This window comes from Aotus nancymaae, unplaced genomic scaffold (assembly GCF_030222135.1).
Source record: "Aotus nancymaae isolate 86718 unplaced genomic scaffold, 86718_ANA_hifiasm-v0.15.2.pri h1tg000057l, whole genome shotgun sequence".
NCBI classification, from domain to species: domain Eukaryota; kingdom Metazoa; phylum Chordata; class Mammalia; order Primates; family Aotidae; genus Aotus; species Aotus nancymaae.
The window spans coordinates 59,978,784-60,002,465 of NW_026988471.1; the positions used below are offsets into that span (position 1 = coordinate 59,978,784).

The 23,682-nt window shown below is 37.1% G+C and overlaps 1 protein-coding gene across 4 annotated transcripts in view; it reads right to left on the reverse strand.

Annotated features, from left to right (window-relative positions):
- The window catches only part of USP34 (ubiquitin specific peptidase 34), a 292,847-nt gene that overhangs the window by 42,728 nt on the left and 226,437 nt on the right, over window positions 1-23,682 (reverse strand). For all 4 annotated transcript variants that reach the window (XM_064364160.1, XM_064364157.1, XM_064364159.1 and 1 more), the window contains 12 exons: window positions 22,062-22,215; window positions 20,936-21,014; window positions 17,650-17,703; window positions 17,446-17,541; window positions 8,347-8,411; window positions 8,183-8,258; window positions 8,047-8,094; window positions 7,863-7,928; window positions 4,471-4,551; window positions 1,020-1,105; window positions 333-501; window positions 154-228 (listed from right to left, as the gene is read on the reverse strand). In XM_064364160.1, the coding sequence (XP_064220230.1) occupies window positions 154-228; window positions 333-501; window positions 1,020-1,105; window positions 4,471-4,551; window positions 7,863-7,928; window positions 8,047-8,094; window positions 8,183-8,258; window positions 8,347-8,411; window positions 17,446-17,541; window positions 17,650-17,703; window positions 20,936-21,014; window positions 22,062-22,215 (1,049 nt within the window). The remainder of the gene's footprint in view (window positions 1-153; window positions 229-332; window positions 502-1,019; window positions 1,106-4,470; window positions 4,552-7,862; window positions 7,929-8,046; window positions 8,095-8,182; window positions 8,259-8,346; window positions 8,412-17,445; window positions 17,542-17,649; window positions 17,704-20,935; window positions 21,015-22,061; window positions 22,216-23,682) is intronic.

Genomic DNA, 23,682 nt, shown 5'->3' on the forward strand with positions numbered 1-23,682 from the left:
TAAAAACATCGACCAATCTTAGACCCTTCACATTATCCAATATCAGGTTCCAGAAGAAAGGTTAAAGGGTTCTAACATCTCTGGACTTCACATGATACAAACTACAAAAACCATGGCCTCTAAATCCCTGATATAAGACAGAATTGTACTTACATTTTCAGGTCCTTTTGTTCCCATGTAAAAATGTACCATTGTAGATATGGCTTGCAATGAAAGCAAAAATTGGCTCTAAACAACAACAAAAAGATTTAAAAATATAAAATAAAAGCAATTAAGTTTGAAATACTGAAAATAGGTACATAAACCAAAAAATAAATAAGATATTGCCTCACCTCTTCTTCACCCATTTTTGCAAATTCATAAAGGAAGGCAAAATACTCTGTAAGATGTTTACTGTGAGGTTTTACACCATGCTCCATAATTAATAACAGAGTTCTCACAAAGCGAGTGACACATGAACGACCACCAATATCTTCTACTGAGGCATCCATATCATCTGACCTAAAGAACAATTAAATAGATCTTAGAGAATGTATAAGACCTGAAGATACTGTTTGGGAGAAAAAATATTTTTTAAACTCTGAGTTTATCTTTGAGATATCAATTGCAATAATATAAGTAGCTAGATTCCAATTCTTGTGACTGGCTAAATCAATGCAAACAAAAAGACTAAGCCATAAAGTAATTTGTAGAGGATTTTGCAGATGCAAAATTTAAATAAAACAAAAATAGTTTTACCTTTTTAAATATATTATTACAGATTATTTTTAAACAGAATAAATATTTCAGTGTGAATTTTAAAAAAAACTTTGTAGGCAGGTCATCAAGAGACTTAAAAATTAGGGCCAGGCATGATGGCTCATGCCTGTTATCCCAGCACTTTGGATGGCTGACATGGGCAGATCACTTGAACTCAAGAGTTTGAGACCAACCTGAGCAACACGGAGAAACCTTGTCTCTTTAAAACACACACACACACACACACACACACACACACACGTTCAAAAAGGACTTCTTACCCATCTTCCATTCCTGGCTGCAAATAGAGATGAGCATGCACAGGTCTCAGCCTCTGAATCACATGGATACACAAACGCTGAAACATCTGTGAAGAAAAAGAAAAACCAAGAGCCGATTCATCAGGTAACAAAGATACTGAAAAATTAACATGATTCAAAATTCTCTGCCACCCATTTATAGCCTGCACAAGACTATCTTGGTATTCTGGAGCTTTTCTGAAGTTTCAACAATGGACTAAGGAAATAAGGCAAAGTTAGCATAATTTTACTCAGTTCTATGATAAAGAAAAACTCAACAAACAGTAGGTTTCAGTAACACAGATGATAAAAATAAAGCTTCAAATATCCTTTTAGCTAGTGGAGATATACAGAAAAGAAAATCTAGTATCCAATTCCTTAAGAAGAGTGGAGTGGGGAAGGGCAGCTGCTCATCATGGGGTCAACGGCTAGGAGAAAGAAATGTGGAGATTCTTTAAAGATACACAAGTGACCCATAATCACATGAAAAAATGTGTAACAATTTTTAGGAAAATGCATATCAAAACCATGATAAGATACCACTTCCTGCCTTCTAGGATGGCTAAAATAAAAAAGTATCAGGTGCTAAAGAAGATTATGCACAGCTGGGCATGGTGGCTCACACCTGTAATCCCAGCACTTTGGGAGGCCGAGGCAGATGGATCACGAGGTCAGGAGATAGAGACCATCTTGGCCAACATGGTGAAACCCTGTCTCTACTAAAAATACAAAAAAATTAGCTGGTTAGCTACATACCAGCTACCAGAAAGCCAAAAATAAAAAAAAAAAGAAGAAAAAAAAAATTAGCTGGGCGTGGTGGCACACGCCTGTAGTCCCAGCTACTCAGGAGGCTGAAGCAGAATTGCTTGAATCTGGGAGGTGGAGACTGCAATGAGCCGAGATTGAGCCACTGCAGTACAGCCTGGGCAACAGTGACAGTGCGAGACTCCATCTCAAAAAAAAGATTATGGTGAATCTGGAACGCTTATATGTCATTGGCAAGAATGTCAAACACTGCAGTCACTATAAAAAACAGTTTACTGGCCGGGCGCGGTGGCTCATGCCTGTAATCCCAGCACTTTGGGAGGCCGAGGCGGGTGGATCACGAGGTCAAGAGATCAAGACCATCCTGTTCAACATGGTGAAACCCCGTCTCTACTAAAAATAGAAAAAATTAGCTGGGCATGGTGGCTCATGCCTGTAATCCCAGCTACTCAGGAAGCTGAGGGAGGAGAATTGCCTGATCCCAGGAGGCGGAGGTTGCGGTGAGCCGAGATCGCGCCATTGCACTCCAGCCTGGGTAACAAGAGCGAAACTCCGTCTCAAAAAAAAAAAAAAAAAAAAAAACAGTTTACTGGCCAGGTGTGGTGGCTCACACCTGTAATTCCAGTACTTTGGGAAGCCCAGGCGGGCAGATCACCTGAGGTCATAGTTCGAGACCAGCTGGGCCAACACAGCAAAACCCTGTTTCTACTTAAAAAACAAAAATTAGCCAGGTGTGGTGGCGGGCATCTTTAATCCCAGCTACCCGGGAGGCTGAGGCAGGGAGAATTGACTGAATCCAGGAAGTAGAGGTTGCAGTGAGATGACTCCAGCCTGGGCAACAGAACAAGACTCCATCTCAGAAACAGCAAACAAACAAAACCAGTTTACTGCCAGATGCAGTGGCTGTAATCCCAGCACTTTGGGAGGCCAAGGTGGGCAGATCACCTGAGGTCAGGAATTTGAGACCAGCCTGGCCAACATGGTGAAACCCTGTCTCTACTAAAAATACGAAAAATTAGCCAGGCATGGTGGTACATGCCTGTAATCCCAGCTATTCGGGAGGTTGAGGCAGGTGAATCACTTGAACCCTGGAAGCAGAGGCTACAGTGAGCCAAGACCACACCATTGCACTCCAGCTTAGGCAACAAGAGCAAAAACTCCATCTCAAAAAAAAAAAAAAAAAAACCTACCAGCAACAACAGTTTACCAGTTCAAAAAATGTACACAAAGAAGTGATAATATATGTCCAAATAAATAGCCAAAAAGTAGAAACATCTCAAATGTTCATCACCTGATGAACAGATACACAAAATGTGGGGTATATACATTCAACAAAGTATTTGGTGAAACAGGAAAATATAATATGGATACATGCTGTAATATGAATAAATCCTGAAAAGATTGTTAAATCAAAGCAGTAAGTCACAAAAGACTAATACTGTATGATTCCATTTATATGATAGTCAAAATAGGCAAATCTATAAAGACAGAAAATAGACTAGTAGTTGTTAGGGACTGGGGAGAAAGGACAGGATAAAATAGTAACTGACTGCTAATGGGTATACGGTTTTTTTTGGGGGGGAGGTGAGGGTGGTGGTGGCCAATGTTCCAAAATTCGTTAGTAGTGATAGCTGCACAACTTGGTGACTATACTAAAAACCACTAAATTTAACATTTTGAAAGGTTTGGGTTAATTTTATGGTGTAAGAATTGTATCTTGGGCCAGGCTCAGTGGCTCACAACTATAATCCCAAAACTTTGGGAGGCTAAGGTGGGAGGACTGCTTGAGCCCAGGAGTTTGAGACCAGCCTAGGCAACAGGGTAGAGACTCTTTCTCTACAAAACAATACAAAAATTGCCAGGTGTGGTGGTGTGTGCCTGTAGTTACAGCTACTTAGGAGGCTGAGGTGGGAAAATTGCTTGAGCCCAGGAGGTTGAAGCTGCAGTGAGCCATGCAGCACCACTGCACTACTGCCTGGGTGACGGAGTGAGACCCTGTCTAAAAACAAAACAGAATTAGCCAGGTGTGGTGGTGTGTGCCTGTAGTTCTAGTTGCTGAGGCAAGAGGACTGCCTGAGCAGCAAAACCCTAAAAAAAAAATTATATATATATGTGTGTGTGCGTGTGTATTTTGCATGTGTGCATGTGTATGTACACACACGTCAATAGAAACTGAAAAGTGGCATACTTTAAGTTTTTAATTTTGTCAAGTGACTATAAAGTAGCATTTAAATTTCATTGTCTATTTTACCTCATAATTTAAAGAAAACAAACTTTTCATATGATAGTTCATACCCAATCACAGAAATAAGTTACAGTCTTTTCATTTAGCTTTTGAGGTCACTATAGTACCCTACACCATGGTTAGAATGTCTAAGGATTTTAAAAAGAATCAGTACAACTCACAAAGCATCTAATAATAAAGAGCAGAATACAATAAAATAATAGGAAGTTCAATCTTCCTACATCCAGGAAATGTGCCTAATTTTAATCACTTTATTAGAGTGAGAGCTGACGTTAAAAGAATTTAGTGAAAACAAAGTGATTTTTATGATAGGAGGTAGATCTTTTCAAACTATTATCAATATTAGGTTAAGACACACTTATAAGCAAATTGAGAATAATTAAATTGAAAGTAACTTTTTTTTTCAAACACATTTTTCCTTACCTGTCTCACAATTTGATTAGGGCACTTTATTAATATCTGCATTGGCCACCAGTCATCATCAGCCATGCGATCTAAAAACCACTGTAAAAAAATAGAGCATGACTTTAACATTCAACAAATATTTGTTAAATGGGATAACAATTACATAAGAATTTTATTTCTAGTCAATGTTTTAATTCTTTTAAGTTCTTACCAGAAAAGCTTCTCTAATTGTTACAAAAGTCCAAAATCTTAATAAGAGTTACCTCATCACACAACTCCATAGATGCCATTTACAATACAGTACACAATCTGCATGACGGCAATCTGTGGTCCTTTATCATAATAAAATGAAGTATCATTCTCTTAGCCCTCATAAATGTTACACTAGAGAATCTTTAATCGTGTGTTTATATATATGTGTGTGTGCATAAATGTGTGTGTGTGTGTATATATATATATTTTATATATATATATATATATTTTTTTTTTTTTTTTGAGACAAATCTTGCTCTGTTGCCCAGGATGGAGTGCAGTGGCATTGATCTCAGTTCACTGCAACCTCCGCCTCACAGGTTGAAGCAATTCTCCTGCTTCAGCCTCCCCAGTAGCTGGGATTACAAGCATGCACCACCACACTTGGCTAATTTTTGTATTTTTAGTAGAGATGGGGTTTCACTATGTTGGCCAGGCTGGTCTCAAACTCCTGACTTCATGTGATCTGCCTGCCTCGGCCTTCCAAAGTGCTGAGATTACAGGCATGAGTCACCACAATTGGCCTTCTATTAATAATATATGTTATGAGCATGATTCATTTTCTTTCTGTTTAAAAACAAATTATGATCTAATTAACACTTGAGAAACTCTGGATGTATCCAACAGCCAAGAGAGGGGAAGGGTACAGAGGAACATGGTAAACACTACCAGGAAAATGCAATTAGTCAAAGAAAGCATGCAGCACAGACAAAAAATGGCATGAAGGAAAAAAAATAACTTTTATAGATTAAGGAAGACTTAAGAGACAGGTGAATGCAAAATGTGGAACTTCTTTGAACACTCATTTAAACCAATCAATTGAAAAATTTTTTTGAGATAGAGAAAACTGAACATAGGATGGGTATTAGATGACAACAAGAAATCACTTCTGGCCATGTGTAATAGCTCATGCCTGTAATCCCAGCACTTTGGGAGGCAGAGGCAGGAGGATAGCTTGAAGCTTGGAGTTTGAGACCAGCTGGGCAACAAAGAGACTTGGTCTCTATAAAAAAAGAAAAAAACATCAGCTGAGTGTGCTGGTGTGTGCTTGTGGTCCCAACTATTCGGGAGACTGAGGTGAGGAGGATTGCTCAAGCCCAGGATGTCGAGGTTGCAGTTAGCTATGACTGTGCACCATTGCACTCAACCGTCAGGGTGACAGAGTGACACCCTCGGGGGAGGGGGACGGGGGACAGGGGAGAAGTTAAAAAGATGAGAAATCACTTCGAATTTTACTGGGAGTGAATGAAATTGTGGTTGCATATGTTTTTAAAGTTTTCTTATGTTAAAAATATATACTGGGTGTTTACGGATGCACAATATGTTTAGGTTTGCTTTAATATTCTTCCACTGGGGGAGGAAAGGAAAGGGGGATACAAATAGATGAAACAAGAACGAAAGATTTATTAAAGTTGAGGAACAGGTATATGGCACCTTATTATCCCTTTCTACTTTTGTCCAAGTTTCCAAATTTTCATTGTCCACATTTCCGTAGTCTCATTACAAAGTTTCAAGAAGTTATACTTTTGAGTTTGTAATTTCTGAGGAACAGATTCCCTTACTCTATTTCCATAAGACATAATTAGATGAACTTATAAATATGCAAAAAATCTTTAACTATAATTTATCTATTATATACTAGAGTGCTATTTCCCACTTCTGTTAATTCACAAGATTTGCATTCCTACAGAGATTTATAACTCTTTGGTTGCTAATCTAAAAATTAAGATGGCAATATGCTTAACTTGTCATTATCTGTGAGTGGGTTATCCTTAGGGATGCATCTCTTAAAATGGGGGATGAGGAGATAAAACTGGGCATAAACTGATCTACTGAGATAGGCGAATTTTTTTTTTTTTTTGGCTGAGGGAGTCGGGGAGAGGAAGTGACAGATGATATTAAGCATTTTCTACCAACATTCACAAGTAGCCAAGAGAGGAATGGAAGAAATGGGAAAATGATGTTGGCCAAAGGGTACAAAGTTTCAGGTTGTTTTTTAAAATTGTAACAGAATCTCTCTCTCTTTGTTTCCCAGGCTTGAGTGCAGTGGTGTGATCTTGGCTCACTGCATCTCTGACTCCTAGGTTCAAGCAATTCTCCTGCCTCAGACTTCCCAGTAGCTGCAAGCCAATTTTTTTTTTTTTTAGTAGAGATGGAGTTTCACCATGCGGGCCAGGCTGGTCTCTAACTCCTGACCTTAAGTGATCCGCCTGCCTCGGCCTCTCAAAGTGCTGGGATTACAGGTGTGAGCCACTGCACCCGGTCCTTTCCCAAGTTTCAGTTTTAAATAAATTCTGGGGATCTTACGTATAGCATATTGACACTAGTTATAATATTTTATTGTTTTGAGACAAAACTGACTAAAAAAAGGATTTAAAAAATTTTGTATATTTACTTGAAATTTGCTAGAGGAGTAGATCTTAAAGTGCCTTCACCACTCACATATGCACAAACTACGTGGTGACAGATGTGTTAATTAATTTGAATGTGGTGGTAATCATTTCACAATGTATACATACATCAAATCATTTTGTCTACCTTTAATAAATAAAATATTTGTCATTTATACCTTAATAAAGCTGTAAAAACAGAAACAAAAGTGGTTAAGAAATATATGGAAGCTTCTTGAATTTTCTGTATTTTTTCCTTCTGTTACATGAAAAAGAAAAAAACATGATTTAAAAATTTTCTTTTTTTGAGATGGAGTCTCCCTCTGTTGCCCAGGCTGGAGTGGAGTGGCACCATATCAGCTCACTGAAACCTCCGTCTCCCGAGAAGCTGGGACTACAGGCATGCGCCACCACACCAGGCTAATTTTCATGTTTTTAGTAGAGATGGGGTTTCACTGTGTTGGCCAGGACAGTCTCGATCTCTTGAGCTCATAATTTGCCCACCTTTGCTTCCCAAAGTGTTGGGATTACAAGCATGAGTCACCACGTCCAGCCAAAACATGAATTTTTTAAATGACTTGATAATCAATCAGTGTAATGGATATGATATACAAACTATAACCTTCTCAGCTACCAAATGATTTTAGGAATGACTTACATTTGGCTCCCTGTGACAGATAAACAACTTTGCTGTAGCGTCTCAGATAAGAGGGGGAAAAAAAAAGAACCTTAAGCTATGCATTAATTATTGTTTAATTATCACCTTACCTCACAAGCTGCCTGACTATTATTAAACTGTTTGGTTAATAGTTCAATCCACTGAAGCATTGTGGGCTAGAAAAGAAAAAGAAGTCAGTCAAAGCATATGAACTTCTGAGTCACAACTACAAAAATGAAAAGACATCTGATAAAAATGTAAATGACAAAAAAATCTACAGTATAAAACACATACCTTTTCTTTTGAATGAATAAATGTCTCTAGGACAAAGGAAGTGCTTAACTGTAAGAAAAGATAAAGCAAAAAAAGCTTTAATCATTTTAAAGTACTAAATTTTGACAGAATTATTTAAAGTTTATGTATTTATTACCTTTGCTGTCATTAGGGACACAGCTTTAGGATCTGGTAATGTACTGGGAATACAACTACACAATTGCCACATAAATCTAGAATTTAAAAATAATAATTTAAAATTCACACAAGGTTTTTTTTTTAAATGTGTAAAATATTTACCATGAAATTTACCAAACTTACCCAAAATATGTATGTTCAAAAATGTTTTTGTCTTGGAGAAACTGCATGTTATCATGCCAAATCCACTGAAATTAAAAATGTTAACATTAGATATATGATAAAGCAGTTTACTTCATTATATTTTATAAATACTTTTATTAGACAATAGTATCCTCTAAAAAACCTCAGATGAAATAAAATACATGCATTTAAAGTTCATTTTGATTTTTTCCCAAGTATATTAATATAAATGGTCATTACTAATATTTTATAATTAATGCTCATCTGGCTATACAATTGTGAGGTATTTATTGTATTTATAAAAATGCTGAAAAAATTGTGAAATCCTGTCTGAAGAGCAAGTAAATAAAATATAAGTCATGTTGCATTCTGATAAGGTCACAAAAGAAAGGTTTACATTTAAAAGTTGGCAAAATAAGTTTAATTCTGTTTGGCAGACCTAAATCAGACTGATTTCGTTTATAAAAAACTTGAAAAATTATTTCTGACATTGGGACTGTAGGATCACTCTGCTGATCTTGTCTTCATCTCTCTGAATATCTTAAATATGCATTTTTTGTCAGTTCCATAAAACTATTTTTATCTAGATGTTCTGATTATTGGCATTATAGCTGTCTTTTTTAGTGTTACACTTCTGATTGTGTTTTGGAATTTTGGTTGGTAGGTTCATTTTGAGCTGAAGGTCCCAACCTTATCTTTAACCCTCCACTGAAGACTTTCAACTATCTCTTCTTACTTCCCCAGCCCACTACACTAATTTAGAACCTAATAGGGTTCCTGCTCCACAGTGATATTTGTGAAATCACAGGCTAGTCAGTGAATAGCCTGCTTCAGAGTTCTTGAGCATTTATTTCCAGGCACAAAAACTTTCTATAAAGCTGTAGCTCCCTGTATCAGACTCTGTATCAGGCAGAGTCTGATAGCATTCTGTCCATCTCATTCAGTACTTTTTATAATAAGGGAACCCCATTCTAAACTCTGGCTTCCAGCCATGAGCTCAGTTCTAGACTCTGTGTCACAATTTTTGTCCCATCAATCCTATAAGGGCCTAACTACTGGTCAACATTATCTCCTGGACCTAAAGGCTGGTAGTACTGTGATTTCTACTACATAAGTGCTTTTAGTTTTGCTCTATTTTTGTTCTACATTTTCTAATATACAGTCATATCTCATTTTATTGTGCTTCACTTTACTGCACTTTGCAGACACTGTATTTTTTTTGTTTGTTTTTAGACAGTTTCGCTCTTGTTGTCCAGGCTGGAGTGCAATGGTGCGATCTTGGCTCACTACAACCTCCGCTTCCGGGTTCCAGTGATTCTCCTGCCTCAGCCTCCTGAGTAGCTGGGATTACAGGCATGTACCACCATGCCCAGCTAATTTTATATTTTTAGTACAGGCATGTACCACCATGCCCAGCTAATTTTGTATTTTTAGTAGAGATGGGGTTTCTCCATGTTGGTCAGGCTAGTCTTGAACTCCCAGACCTCAGGTGATCCGCCTGCTTCAGTTTCCCAAAGGGCTGGGATTATAGGCGTGAGCCACTGCTCCCAGACTGTAGATACTGTATTTTTAAACAAAATGAAGGGCTGTGGCAACCCTGCAATCCAGTAGGTCTATTGGCACGTTTTTCTAATATAGCATGTGCTCACTTTGTGTCTACAAAAATGGAAAATACAAAATAAAACAGAAACAAAAACAAAAAAACCCAGAAACGTTCATCTGTTTGATAGTCCTTTTTATGTTGTTAAATACTGTGTATAGCTATTTTCTGTGAACTTTTTTTTTTGGAGACAGGGTCTCACTCTGTCTTCTGGGCTGGAGCACAGTAGCATGATCACAGCTCACTGCAGCCTTGACCTCCTTGGCCTCAGGTGATCCTCCCACCTCCCCCTTCTGAGTAGCTGGGACCACATGTGCATGACTCTATGGCCAGCTAATATTTTTGTATTTTTTTTGTAGAGATGGGGTTTTTGCCATGTTGCCCAGGCTGGTCTTGAATTCCTGGGGTCAAATAATTCATCTACCTCCCAAAGTGCTGAAATTACAGGTGTAAGCCACCCTGCCCAGCCACCTATCTATTTTCTTTTTTCTTTTTCTTTTTTTTGTGAGACAGAGTTTCACTCTTGTTGCCCAGGCTGGAGTGCAATGGCACGGTCTCGGCTCACTGCAACCTCTGCCTCCGGGTTCAAGTGATTCTCTAGTTTGAGCCTCCCAAATAGCTGGAATTACAGGTACCCACAACCACACCGAGCTAATTTTTGTATTTTTAATAGAGACAGGGTTTCACCATGTTGGCCAGGCTAATCTCGAACTCCTGGCAGCAGGTGATCTACCCGCCTCGGCCTCCCAAAAGCTGGGATTACAAGTGTGAGCCACTGCACCCAGCCTTACCCTAGCTATTTTCTAAATAACTGTCCATCCTCACCTTGGGCTACGTTTCCTTTAACTTCCATCACAGCTATCCAGGTCATCTTTTGGCTTCTAACACAAGCCAACAAATTCTGTCCTTCCTAGGGAATTTGTACATAATGTTTTCTTTGCCTGGCCTGGAACACTCTTCACATAATTACCTCTTCTCTACCTTTCAAGTTTCAGTTTAAGGTTAACTTCCTGAAGCATTTCTTGACCCTTTCCTAGCAATCCCTATCAACTATCCTTTCTGAGAACTCTTACCTGTATTATCTGTAAGAGTCATTACGATTTATAACTAGTTTGCTTATTTAATCTCTTTTAAGCTTCTAAAATGTTTTATGTATCTTTTGGGAAAGTCTGTTAACAACTATGCTTTAAATGTACAAATCTAAAGAACCACATTCTGGTTTACATCTAAAACCATATTAATGTTCATGTACACAGTATTTTACATTTTATATTAATTTTAAGAAAACATGTAGGTACACTCATTTCAAAATAGTAAACTGAAATAATTATAGAAAAAATTGTTGGCTTAGGTCTTCAATGAGGAATTTTCTAATGTACAGGCATATTTCATTTTATTGTGCTTCACTTTACTGCACTTCAGAGATACTGTATTTTTAAACAAACTGAAGGATTGTGGCAACCCTGCAATCAAGTAGGTCTATTGGCACCATTTTTTCTAATAGCATATGCTCACTTTGTGTCTGTCATATTTTGGTAAAAATATTTCAAACATTTTCTTTTTTTTTTTCAAAGACGGGGTTTCACCATGTTGGTCAGGCTGGTCTTGAACTCCCGACCTCAGGTGATCCGCGCGCCTTGGCCTCCAAAGTGCTTGCATTACAGGCATGAGCCACCACGCCTGGCCTCATCTTCGTCATTATTAAATATTATGTATTATACTATATAATTATGGTGATCTATAATCAGTGTGATTTTTGATGTTACTATTGTGATTGTTTCTGGGTACTACGAACTACACTCATACAGGACAGCAAACTTAACACACACATGTATGTTCTGACTGCTCCACCAACTAGCTGTTCACTTTCTCCCTCTCCTCAGGCCTCCATATTCCCTAATGCTGGAATCAGGCCAATTAACAACCCTACTAGCCTCTCTACCTAGTAAAAGGAGGAGTCACACATCTTTCACTTTAAATCAAATGCTAGGAATGATTAAGCTTCCTCACTTTAAATGAGTAAGTTGAAATGGGCCTAAAACTAGGCCTCCTATACCAGTTAAACAAGTTGTGAATACAAAGGAAGAAGTCTTGAAGGAGATAAAAGTGCTACCCCAATGAACAGAAGAATGGTAAGAACATTCTTATTGCTTATGTGGAGAAAGTTTTAGTGGTCTGGATAAAAGACCAAATCAGTCATAATATTCCCTTAAGCCAAAGCCTAATCCAGAGCAAGATCCTAACTCTCTTCAATTCTATGAAGGCTGCGAGAGGTGAGGAAGCTACAGACAGAAAGTCTGAAGCAAGAAGAGGTTGGTTCATAAGGGTTAAGAAAAGAAGCCACCTCCATAACATTAAAGTGCAAGGTGAAGCAGTAAGTGCTAACATGGAAACTGCAGCAAGTTATCCAGAAGATCTAGCTGAGATCATTGATGAAGGTGGCTACACTAAACAACAGATTTTCAACGTAGACAAAACTTTCCAGTTGAAAGCTTTTTCCAGCTTTCAACCGGAAAAAGATGTTATCTAAGACTTTCACAGCTAGAGAGAAGTCAGTGCCTGCCTTCAAGGCTTCAAAGGACAGGCTAACTCTGCTAGTAGGGGCTAACATAGCTGGTGACTTTAAATTAAAGGCAATGCTCACTTACCATTCTCAAAATCTTAGGGTCCTTAAGATTTATACTAAGTCTACTGTGCTTGTGTTCTATAAATCAACAAAATCTGGATGATAACTTACCTGTTTACAGCATGGTTTACTGAATATTTTAAGCTCACTGTGGAGACCTACTGCTCAGAAGAAAATATTCCTTTCACAGTATTACTGCTACACTTCTCAAAAGACATACAAGCTCTTCCTTCAGGTCCAAACCCAATTAAGTTAAAGAAAAGAATAAAAATAAAAATAAAAAATAAAAAGACATACAAGCAGTCAACAAGTATATGCAAAAATGCTCAATATCACTAAGCATTAAGGAAATGCAAATCAAAACCACAATGAGATATCATCTCATACCAGTGAGAATGGCAATTATTAAAAAATCAGAAAGATAGATGCTGGCAAGGTTGCAGAGATAAGGGAATGCTTATACACTGCTGGTGAAAATGTAAATTAGTTTAGCCACTGCAGAAAGCAGTCTGGTGATCTCTCAAAGAAGTTAAAATAGAATGACCATTTGACCCAGCAATCCCATTACTGGGAATATACCAAAAGGAATATAAATTGTTCTACCATAAAGACAAATGCTCATGTATGTTCACTGCAGCACTATTCACAATAGCAAGGGCATGGAATCAACCTAGATGCCCATCAACAGTGGATTGTATAAAGAAAACGTGGTACATATACACCATGGAATACTATGCAGCTATAAAAAATGAGATCACAGCCTTTGCAGCAACAAAGATGGAGCTGGAGGCCATTATCCTAAGCAAATTAACATAGGAACAGAGAACAAAATGCCACATGTGAGAACCAATACCTTCTCACTTATAACTGGGAACTAAACATTGACTACACATGAACACAAGGGAACAACAGACACTGAGACCTATTTAAGGGTGGCAGGTGGGGGGAGAGTGAGAACTGAAAAACTACCTATTCAGTATTATGCTGATCACCTGGGTGACAAAATTATTTGTATACCAAACCCACACAATTCACCCATGTAACAAACCTACACACATACCCCACCCCTTAAACCTAATATAACTGTTGCAGGGTGGGGTGGGGGGAACAAAAATAGACCTGAGTGAACATGTTCCAGAGCTTATTTGGATGGGGAAAAAATCATGTCCATCTTCAATAAAGTATCCCTCCAAAAAACAAGCAAAAGATATGGTTGCTCACTGACAATGCACGTAGTCACCCAAGATCTCTAACAAGGATGTACAGGAGATTAATGCTGTTTTCATGACTGTTAACACAACATCCATTCTGTAGCCCATGGATCAAGGAGTAATTTCAACTTTTAAGTCTAATTACTGAATAGTTTCATGGGGCTATAGTTATAATGCTACCTCTGATGGACCTAGACAAAATAAAGCAAAAACCTGCAAGGATTCAGTATTCTAGATGCCATTAAGAAGATTTGTGATTCATCAAAGGTGGTCAAAGTATCAACATTATCGGGAGTTTGAAAGAAGCTGATTCCAATCTACATGGCTGACTTTTAGGGGTTCAAGACTTAAGTAGAGAAAGTAACTGCAGATGTGGCAGAAATAGTAAGATAAGAGGAAGAAATAAAGCCTATAGTGAATGAATTACTGCAATCTCATGATCAAATCTGAATAAATGAGGAAGTGCTTCTTATGGATAAGTAAAGACAATGGTTTCTTGAGAAACCACTTTTGAGATGGAATATCAAAAAAAAAGAACTCCATTCTTGAGATGGAATCTACTCCAGGTGAAGATGTTGTGAACCCTGTTGAAATGATAAGAAAGGATTTAGAATCAATTCAGTTGATAAAGCAGTGGTAGAAAAGAAAAAAACAAAAAAACAAACAAAAAAAGCAGTGGTAGAGTTTGAGAGGACTGACTCCAATTTTGAAAGTTGTATTATGGGTAAAATGCTACCAAATACCATTATATGGTACAGAGAAATCTTTTCATAAAAGGAAGATGTGATTGTGTGGCAAACTTCAGTTTTCTTATTTTAAGAAATTGATACAGCCACCCCAACCTTCGGCAACCACCACCCTAACCTAGTTAGCAGTGATCAACATGGAGGCAAGACCCTCCACCAAAAAAGATTATGACTCCCTAAAGGCTCAGATGACTGTTACCATTATTCAGCAATAAACTATTTCTACATTAAGGTACATACACTTTTTACACATAATGCTGTTACATACTTCTTGCATATTTCATAGACTATAGTATAAATGTGACTTTTATATACACTGGGAAACTAAAAAATTTGTGACTTGCTTTACTGCGACATTTGCTTTACTGTGGTGGTCTGGAACTGAACCTACAGTATCTCCAAGGTATGCCTATAGTTAGTTCAGTCTTTTTCTTCTCATGGCAAAGCAAAGGTTTGGGATTCCCTTCTGTCACAATATAAATCATTGGCTTTCAAATAATGTTTGGAGCATTCTGGGTTCCCTGTGAACTTTTAAGGAGGTCTCTAAGGGCAAAACAATTTTCTCAGTAACATTCTGCCTTTTTGAAGTGTGATTTTTCTCATAATTGTACAATGAAGTTTTCCAGAGCTACATGATGAGTGAGATGGGAATCCAGCTGTTTTCTGTTAATCTAGATAGCAAAGAGATTTGCAAAAAAATGTAAAATGGGATGACTTTTCTCACTGAATTATTTTGTTTAGAAAATATATATTTATGAAATATTATTTCATTAACACATAGTGAATTTATTTTTTAGTATATGTGCTGCCGCCAAAGCAAGCATAGTCATGGGTTTATTTTTAAATGAATAAAAGTTTTAAAAATCTGATTTAATTACTAACATAGTAGATACTGATAGATATAACTATATTAAAATACACTTAAAAAATATCAATTTAAGGCCCTCAATAACTTTTAATTTTTTTGAAACAGGGTCTTGCTCTATCAGCCAGGCTAAAGCACAGTGGCCCAATCACAGCTCACTGCAGCTTCAACCAACTGTGCACAGTGTTCCTGCCTAAGCTTCCCCAGTAGCAGGGATTGCAGGTATGCACCACCACACACAGTTAATTTTTATTTATTTATTTATTTATTTTGTAGGGACAAGATCTCCCTATGTGCAGGCCGGTCGCTAACTCCTGGTGTTCAAGCAATCCTCCCACCTTACAGGGATGAGCTGCTGTACCCAGCCCTCCCAATAACTTTTAAGAACTTAAAAGAGACCAATAAGTCTCAGAACCAGCTAGGTACAGTGGCTCAAATTTGTAATTTCAGCACTTTGAGAGGCTAAGGCAGGTGGACTGATTGAGCTCAGGAGTTCAAGACCAGCCTGGGCAACATGGTAAAACCCTGTCTCTGATAAAAGTACAAAAAGTTAGCCAGATACGATGGTGCAAACCTGTAGTCTCAGCTACTCAAGAGGCTGAGATGGGAGGAACACCTGAGCCCAGAAGGTCAAGGCTACAGTGAGCCATGATCATACCACTGCACTCCAGCCTGAGCGACAGTAAAACCCTATCACACACACACACAAAGTTTGAGAACCACTGATGTAAATAAACAAAATACATCATCACTGTAAAGGTTTTATTTAAAATTTCATTTTACTTCACAAGTGGGCTGATTGTCATTAAATATTGTTGGGTACTTATATAAAGCAAGGTCTAGATCTGATTATCTTGAGGGCAAAAAGCTTTGCACAAAAGAATGATTAAAATCAATTTAATTGTGGTTTTGATGGTGGTTGAGATACATCTTTATAGAAATAGCTAAGTTTAGTAGCTTCAAATCTAATGAAGCCATTTATAATCAATACCATCTAATTCAGCTGGTAAATCCAATTCAAGGAATTGAAAAAAGTCAATATTCCTGGCTTTTTACAATTAACACATGTGCAGTCAAGATACTAGTTAAAAGCATTTGGGAACAGTATCCAGTCAGTTTTAAGACTTGATCCCAGTATCACAAAAATATATATATATATATATTTCTTTTCTAGATAGCAAAGCTGAATTTAGATGGATGCATACAATTTAATCAGGTGTGCATTTCTGGAGAAGATTTACTTCTTTGTGCTTTTGGCTGTGTTTCTAACACTGACATAACCCACACTGATTTACATACTCAATGTACTACTACTACTGACATTATGAAATAAAAAAAGCCTCATAACTACAAATGAACACGTTTTCATTCCTTAATAAGTAAAATACTTTTTTTTTTTTTTTTATATGGAGTTTTGCTCTGTTGCCCAAGCTGGAATGCAGTGGTGTGATCTCAGCTCACTGTAACCTCCATCTCCTGGGTTCAAGTGATTCTCTCGCCTCAGCTTACCGAGTAGCTGAGATTACAGGCATCTGCCACCACACCCAGCTAATTTCTGTATTTTTAGTAGAGCCAGGGTTTCACCATGTTGGCCAGGCTGGTCAACTCCTGACCTCAGGCCTCAGCCTCCCCAAGTGCTGGGATTACAGACCGGAGCCACTGTGGTTGTAAAATACATTTAAATGCATTTCAATTACAATGCATGCTTGAGGGCATGTGTCTGTATCATGAAGCACAACAGAAGAAACACTCACAAACCCATCATCCAATTAAGAAGCAAAACATTATTAACCACACAAATTATGAAGTCACTCTGATTCCTTCAACCTTTTTGCCAACTCTCTTTTAGTGATATTTTCTACTCCATTTAATCTCATTCATTTTCATTTACCTGTCTTACATCAGTATTACCAAGACTATTTGTAAGCACTCTTAAGATCTACTCTGAATTACAGATCTTAACCTGTATAGCCTGTTCTTACACTACAGTATTCCTTGTATAAACACTTAACATATTTTTTAAATGTTGCTCAAGTGAAATTAACTTATACCTCTAGTAACTCTGACGAAACATCAAATTTGTATTCTCTGCCATTTTCTTCCTCCGGTTCCATGCGTTTGTAAAACAGCATATATGCACTGTGTGTCTTTAAGAGGCAAGAAAAAATGTATTTTCATTTTGACAAAGTACTTTTCTAAAAGTAGACAATGCAGAAGAAAAAACAATATAAAACTATACATGAAGAAATGGTTACCTTTTCAAAAGAGAAATCCATAAATTTATCTGTAACAGAATCATAGGTCTTGGTCTGTTTAAAAATACAAAAGTTTTACTTCTTTGAAAAAATGGATATACTCAGCTATGTTTATATATAAATTATTTCATAAACAGCTATTTTATACTTAACAGTAACTTTGTAAATAGTTTTCAAACAACACTGTATTCATAAAAATCCTATGTACTTCATGATTTGGCCAATATATCCAAATATCATCTCTTTGTACTTATTAGTTCTGTTATTATTTATTTATTATTTTTTGAGACAGAGTTTCGCTCTTGTTGCCCAGGCTGAAGTGCAATGGCACTATCTTGGCTCACCGCACCCTCCGCCTCCTGGGCTCAAGCCATTCTCCTGCCTCATCCTCCTGTGTAGTTGGGATTACAGGCATGCGCCACCATGCCTGGCTCATTTTGTATTTTTAGTAGAGATGGGGTTTCTTCATGTTGGTCAGGCTGGTCTTGAACTCCTGACCTCAGGTGATCAGCCCGCCTCGGCCTCCCCAAGTGCTGGGATTACAGGTGTGAGCCACTGCACTCAGCTATTTATTTTTAGATAGAGAACACTATAAAGTTAGGACTGAGAAAATTTTACTGTAACAAAAGAAAACAAATGAAGACAATGAGGTAAAGAAATAGTTGGCCTTGTCCTAATTTTAGTAAATGTGATAAATAAGTGGAAATACAAACTGAATTTAAATAGTTCATTCTCAGCAACATTATAAATTAGAAAAGCATATTAAAATATTTCATTGACAAGAAGCTGTAATTTACTCTGATATCTCAAAACATCTATCTCCACCAATCCTTCACAAGTACCTCCACCAATCCTTCACAAACATAATTTTGAGCCTCAAAGTTGTAAGTCAACTTTATGCAGATGAAGTGGATGTCAGAACACACTTTAAGCAATGCAACTGATGGGAGACAGCAAAAGTGGTATAAGAAAAAGTTGAGTCAACCAAAGATAACACATATACAAAAATGATGCAAAAGAAAGAAAAGGGAACATGAAGTAATGAGAAGCAATCAGTAAAGATCTAAATCTGAGTAAGAAAGAAAGATCATAGGACAAAAGGAGGCTGAACAAAGGATCACAGAGAGGTAGTTGGACATGTGAAATATGACAAGAATTTAGTGGTAGGGCTTCTGAGAACTTAAAGGCTGTTTCCTACTGAGTAAAGAGATGAGGATTCTACTGGTAATTCTGGAGAACTTCAGGTGTGTTGTGACAGAAAAAATGTAAAAAGCCAAGAGAAGCAGACAAGCAGAATTACCAGCAACGAAATCAGAGGAGACAGAGGCAGACACTTTAAAACACGAAGATTCAAAATATTTTTTAAAGATACTTTACCATAAAATAGATAAAAGAAAAAAAAGGGGCACTTGCAATTTGAAAAACTACATTTTCAGAGAAAAGCCTTGCAGAGTTTCTTTTCTTCTTCCTTTAATCTTTTTAAAAAGGAAACATTCAGCGGGGTGTGGTGGCTCATGCCTGTAATCCCAGCACTTTGGGAGGCCGAGGCATGCACATTATGAGGTCAGGAAATCGAAACCATCCTGGCCAACATGGTGAAACCTCATCTCTACTAAAAACACAAAAATTAGCTGAGCATAGTGGTGCATGCCTGTAATCCCAGCTACCTGGGAAGCAGAGGCAGGAGAATCGCTTGAACCAGGGAGTTGGAGGTTGTAGTGAGCCAACATCGCGTCACTGTACTCCAGCCTGGAGACAGAGCAAGATTCATCTCAAAAAAAAAAAAAAAAAGGAGGGGGGGGACATTCTGGGAATAACATCTACAGATGCAACTCGTTTAGTGGTGGCTTCAGTAGCAACTAAGTATTTACTTCCTATTCTACCCATTTCCAAATTGTTAGCAAGTCTTACTTTTCTTTTTCCATTCAGCAGAATGGACGAGAGCACCGAGAAGCAATAAGGAAGCCCTTCATTAAAATCTAGAATGTATACTATTTCTCAACTTTTGGCTAAGACAAACTATAAAATCCAGAATATAAATGGTTAATTCATAACAAATATGGTTATTAATTCAAAAAACAACTTTATGTGGGATAATCTGTGAAAATGGAAATGACTAATATTTGACTTGTGAGAATCAGGAGAATATTTTAAAACATTTCTCAGAAAATTGATACTAGGATAAACTGCGTATAGAGAAGTGAAATTATTACAGTAATACTCCAACTTAAATGTCTTTTTAAATGTCTATTGTTGCCCAGGCACTGTGGTTCACACCTGTATGTAATCTTAGGACTTTGGGAGGCTGAGGTGGGTGGATCACTTGCATTTAGGAGTTCAAGAGCAGCCTGGCCAACATGGTAAAACCCTGTCCCTACTAAAAATACAAAAATTGGCTGAGTGTGGTGGCAGGCACCTGTAATCCCAGCTACTCTCAAGGCTGAGGCTCGAGGATAGCTCGAACCTGGGAGGCGAAGGTTGCAGTAAGTCAAGATCGCGCCACTGTATTTTTGGTAGAGATGAGGTTTCACCACGTTGACTAGGATGTTCTCAATCTCCTGACTTCGTGATGCACCTGCCTCGGCCTCTCAAAGTGCCGGGATTACCGGCGTGAGCCACCGCGCCCAGCTGAAGTTTCCAGTCTGGGTGAGAGAGAAAGACTCCGTCTTGGGGTGGAAAAAAAAAAAATGCTATTGTCAACTATGTCACAGAGAAGATATCCTTTTGCTCTCTAATAACGAGTGTTAACCAGGTTGCTGGTGTTATAAAAAGCACTGAAAGAACAATCCTTTAAAACTTAGCTCTTAGCTCAAGCCAACTTTCTTGCCAAACATTTTTCTAATTTCTTTTTCACTTATTGTAAATCAGGCAGTAAGCTAAGACACTCTTAGCCTTTTGAGCCACAGTAAACTAAGAGCCTCTCCCTGGTCAAAGATTTTTCAGATAGTCAGTAAAGAGTAATTTCTTTTGCTTTAATCCCACAAAATTCAGTGAATAAACTATTTACTCAATCCTTATTCTCATGGCACTGTAATTCAACTCCTATACTAACTACTAAGCTTTTTACTTGTCTTACCTTCTTAATCAGGCTGTTGTGAAAAGCAGAAACAGTATTTTACAAATATTTCTGTGAACATACCAAACTTCCAATAAATAGCAGTTGAATAAATTTTTTATTTAATCATAGCAATTAAAAGAAAGTTAAGCAACTCTGCTATTGGATTTTATGTTATGACAAAGCAGTTGGAAAGACACAAACCATTTATAATTTCTGAATAAAACTTACCGTCATCTCTCCACCAAAACATTCAGATGCAAGTTGAGCAGAATCAAAAGGTTTTACCTCAGCATCATTAAAAAGATACCTAAAATAGAGCATACAGTATTAATCTAGTATGCATATACTGAATGTTATGTCTACTATTTTTTGAATAACAAATGTTACAAGTGTCAAATTATTACTTCATGAGGTAAATTCTAAGTTCTTATTTTTACAATTCTAATCTACTAGAAATCGGAAATATAATTTTGTAACATACTCATAACTACCTTATAATCAGATAGATTCATTTATAACCTAGGATTAACAAAAGAACTCATAAAAGAAATAAAGTTTGCTTAAATATAACATGTATAGCTACTAGGAAAAATTAAGAGATGTGAGAACTTTCAAAGACAGATACCATTTCAAAATTTATGATCAAAATGATTCAAAATATATTTATGGAAACATTCAAATGGATAAAAAAAAAGTAAAAGGCACCATGGACATGATGAGTGAAGGACTGAAAAATAGTTAACTGAAACTATTCTAACTGAAAATCAATTAACAACTCTACATTTTCTTCAAAGCAATATCCCCAGCACTTAGAACAGTGCCTAACACACATATAGTACCTATAGGCCAGACCCTACCTAACAATATCTGAAGGCCAAAAAACAGGTACTGGGGACTGCTCCAATGACTTCAAACCAGTAACTTGATAAAAGGATAAAAAGTAAGTGTGGGTAGTCCTGCCAGTAGGAGGTGAAATAGGCAGAGCATTCAGGTAGACTCCTAATGGCACATATAAGGCTACCCTGCAGAAGATATTCAATAAACAGCTCTTGAATGAATGGAGAAGGTAAGAGTTGAAATGTTGCCTATAAATCTCTTAAAATCTGTAAAACTCTGTGTGTTCATTTTTCTGAGGAAAGGATTCAAATTCTCAAGAAGTAAAACATCCATATGTTTAAGAATTGATTTATACTGTCTGTTGAAAGTTAACTTTATTTAAAAATTTTGTCTGCCTCTTTTCCAGTTTTTGTAGAAAGTTTTTAGAAAACTAAGCACTGAAAACATATAAGAAAACTACCATAAATTCTTAAAGGAAAAAAGTTTTAAAATATTCAAAGAAACATTTAAAACTCACCATTTATTGTTTTTATAAGCATGAGGATTGACTATATCTCTGATAAAGCTGTAATAGTGTCCACCATCTGCTGTTCCTGTGTGAACAGTCACTCCTATCAAGTCATATTCATAGCTCTCTGTGCCTTTTGAATGATCGTTGTCTTCTTTAAAACCTGAAATGATTTACATAAAATGGAAATATTTTCAATACTTCACAACAGTTACTTAGAAACACTTGTTATAATAAACTTTATTAACTACAATTATAACATTTTATTAAAAAGTCATTTTAATACGATAAAAGTAATTTTCCCAATGTCAAAAGTTACTCACAATCACTTTTTATAATAGGACTTTATTTACAGAAATAGAGGCACAAATACTTTATGTTAAATAGGTACAAAACAACTATTTACTAGTCATTCACCATCCTTAGCCTACTACCCTAAGGGACATATTATATGAACCACTAGAAAAACAACAATGTGTTAGTGCTTAATTATAGACAACTTCAATACAGAGTATAAATATATAATATTTTTGTTTAATATGACTAGTCTTTTGAAATAGGTAATACAAAATGTTCCATTTTATTTAATCTTTATTAGGAGTAGGCAAACTAAGACCTAAAAAAAAATCAGAATACTTCTTTTAGTCTCATATTAAGTGGTTTAAACATGGTTTGAACAGTTGGCCAAAAAAAGGGAAAATGAAGCATTTACTGGCAGCTTCCAAATATACATCAGTTAATAAAAAACACTATGTAGTAGGAGACTTGTGTAGATAGGAACAAAATAAAGAAAAAGGCACACTTCCTATTCCCAAAGATTTAAAATCTAAAGGTAATAAAAGATACTGAGGAAAAAAAATTATAGAATGCTCTAATAAGTTTGAAGAAGGTGTATGAAGATGTATGATTTTTTTTTTTTTTTTTTTGAGATGGAGTTTCGCTCTGATTACCCAGGCTGGAGTGCAATGGCATGATCTTGGCTCACTCCAACCTCTGCCTCCTGGATTCAAGCAATTCTCCTGCCTCAGCCTCCCGAGTAGCTGCGACTACAGGCATGCGCCACCATGCCCAGCTAATTTTTGTATTTTTAGTAGAGACGGGGTTTCACCATGTTGACCAGGATGGTCTCAATCTCTCAACCTTGTGATCCACCCGCCTCGACCTCCCAAAGTGCTGGGATTATAGGCGTGAGCCACTGCGCCCGGCCTGAAGATGTATGATTTATGATCTGTATTCCTACTGCCACGCAGAAAGGAAAAATAATATGGAATAAGGAAATGACAAGATTTAATTGACTTGAGGGTACAGTCTGAACTGGAACATGAAGAGATAATTAGGTCAGTAAGAGAAGATACGGCTCAAGGCATCAAAGCAGTGGCTGAGGAGTAGGCATTGCTACCTTCCGTAGGCAGTGCCAGGATCTGAATGCATCACTTGTGGCCTAACAAACTCCTTTATCTTGGCATAAATTCTGCTACCTCTATAAGTGGAAACATCACAAGAAATATAATGAAGCATAGCTGTGAGGAGGTTTTGCTATACTTTTCCAGAAAAAAAAATTTTTTTTCAAATAGATGTTGTCTTGCTCTACTACCCAGGCTGAAATGCACTAGCATAATCATAGCTTACT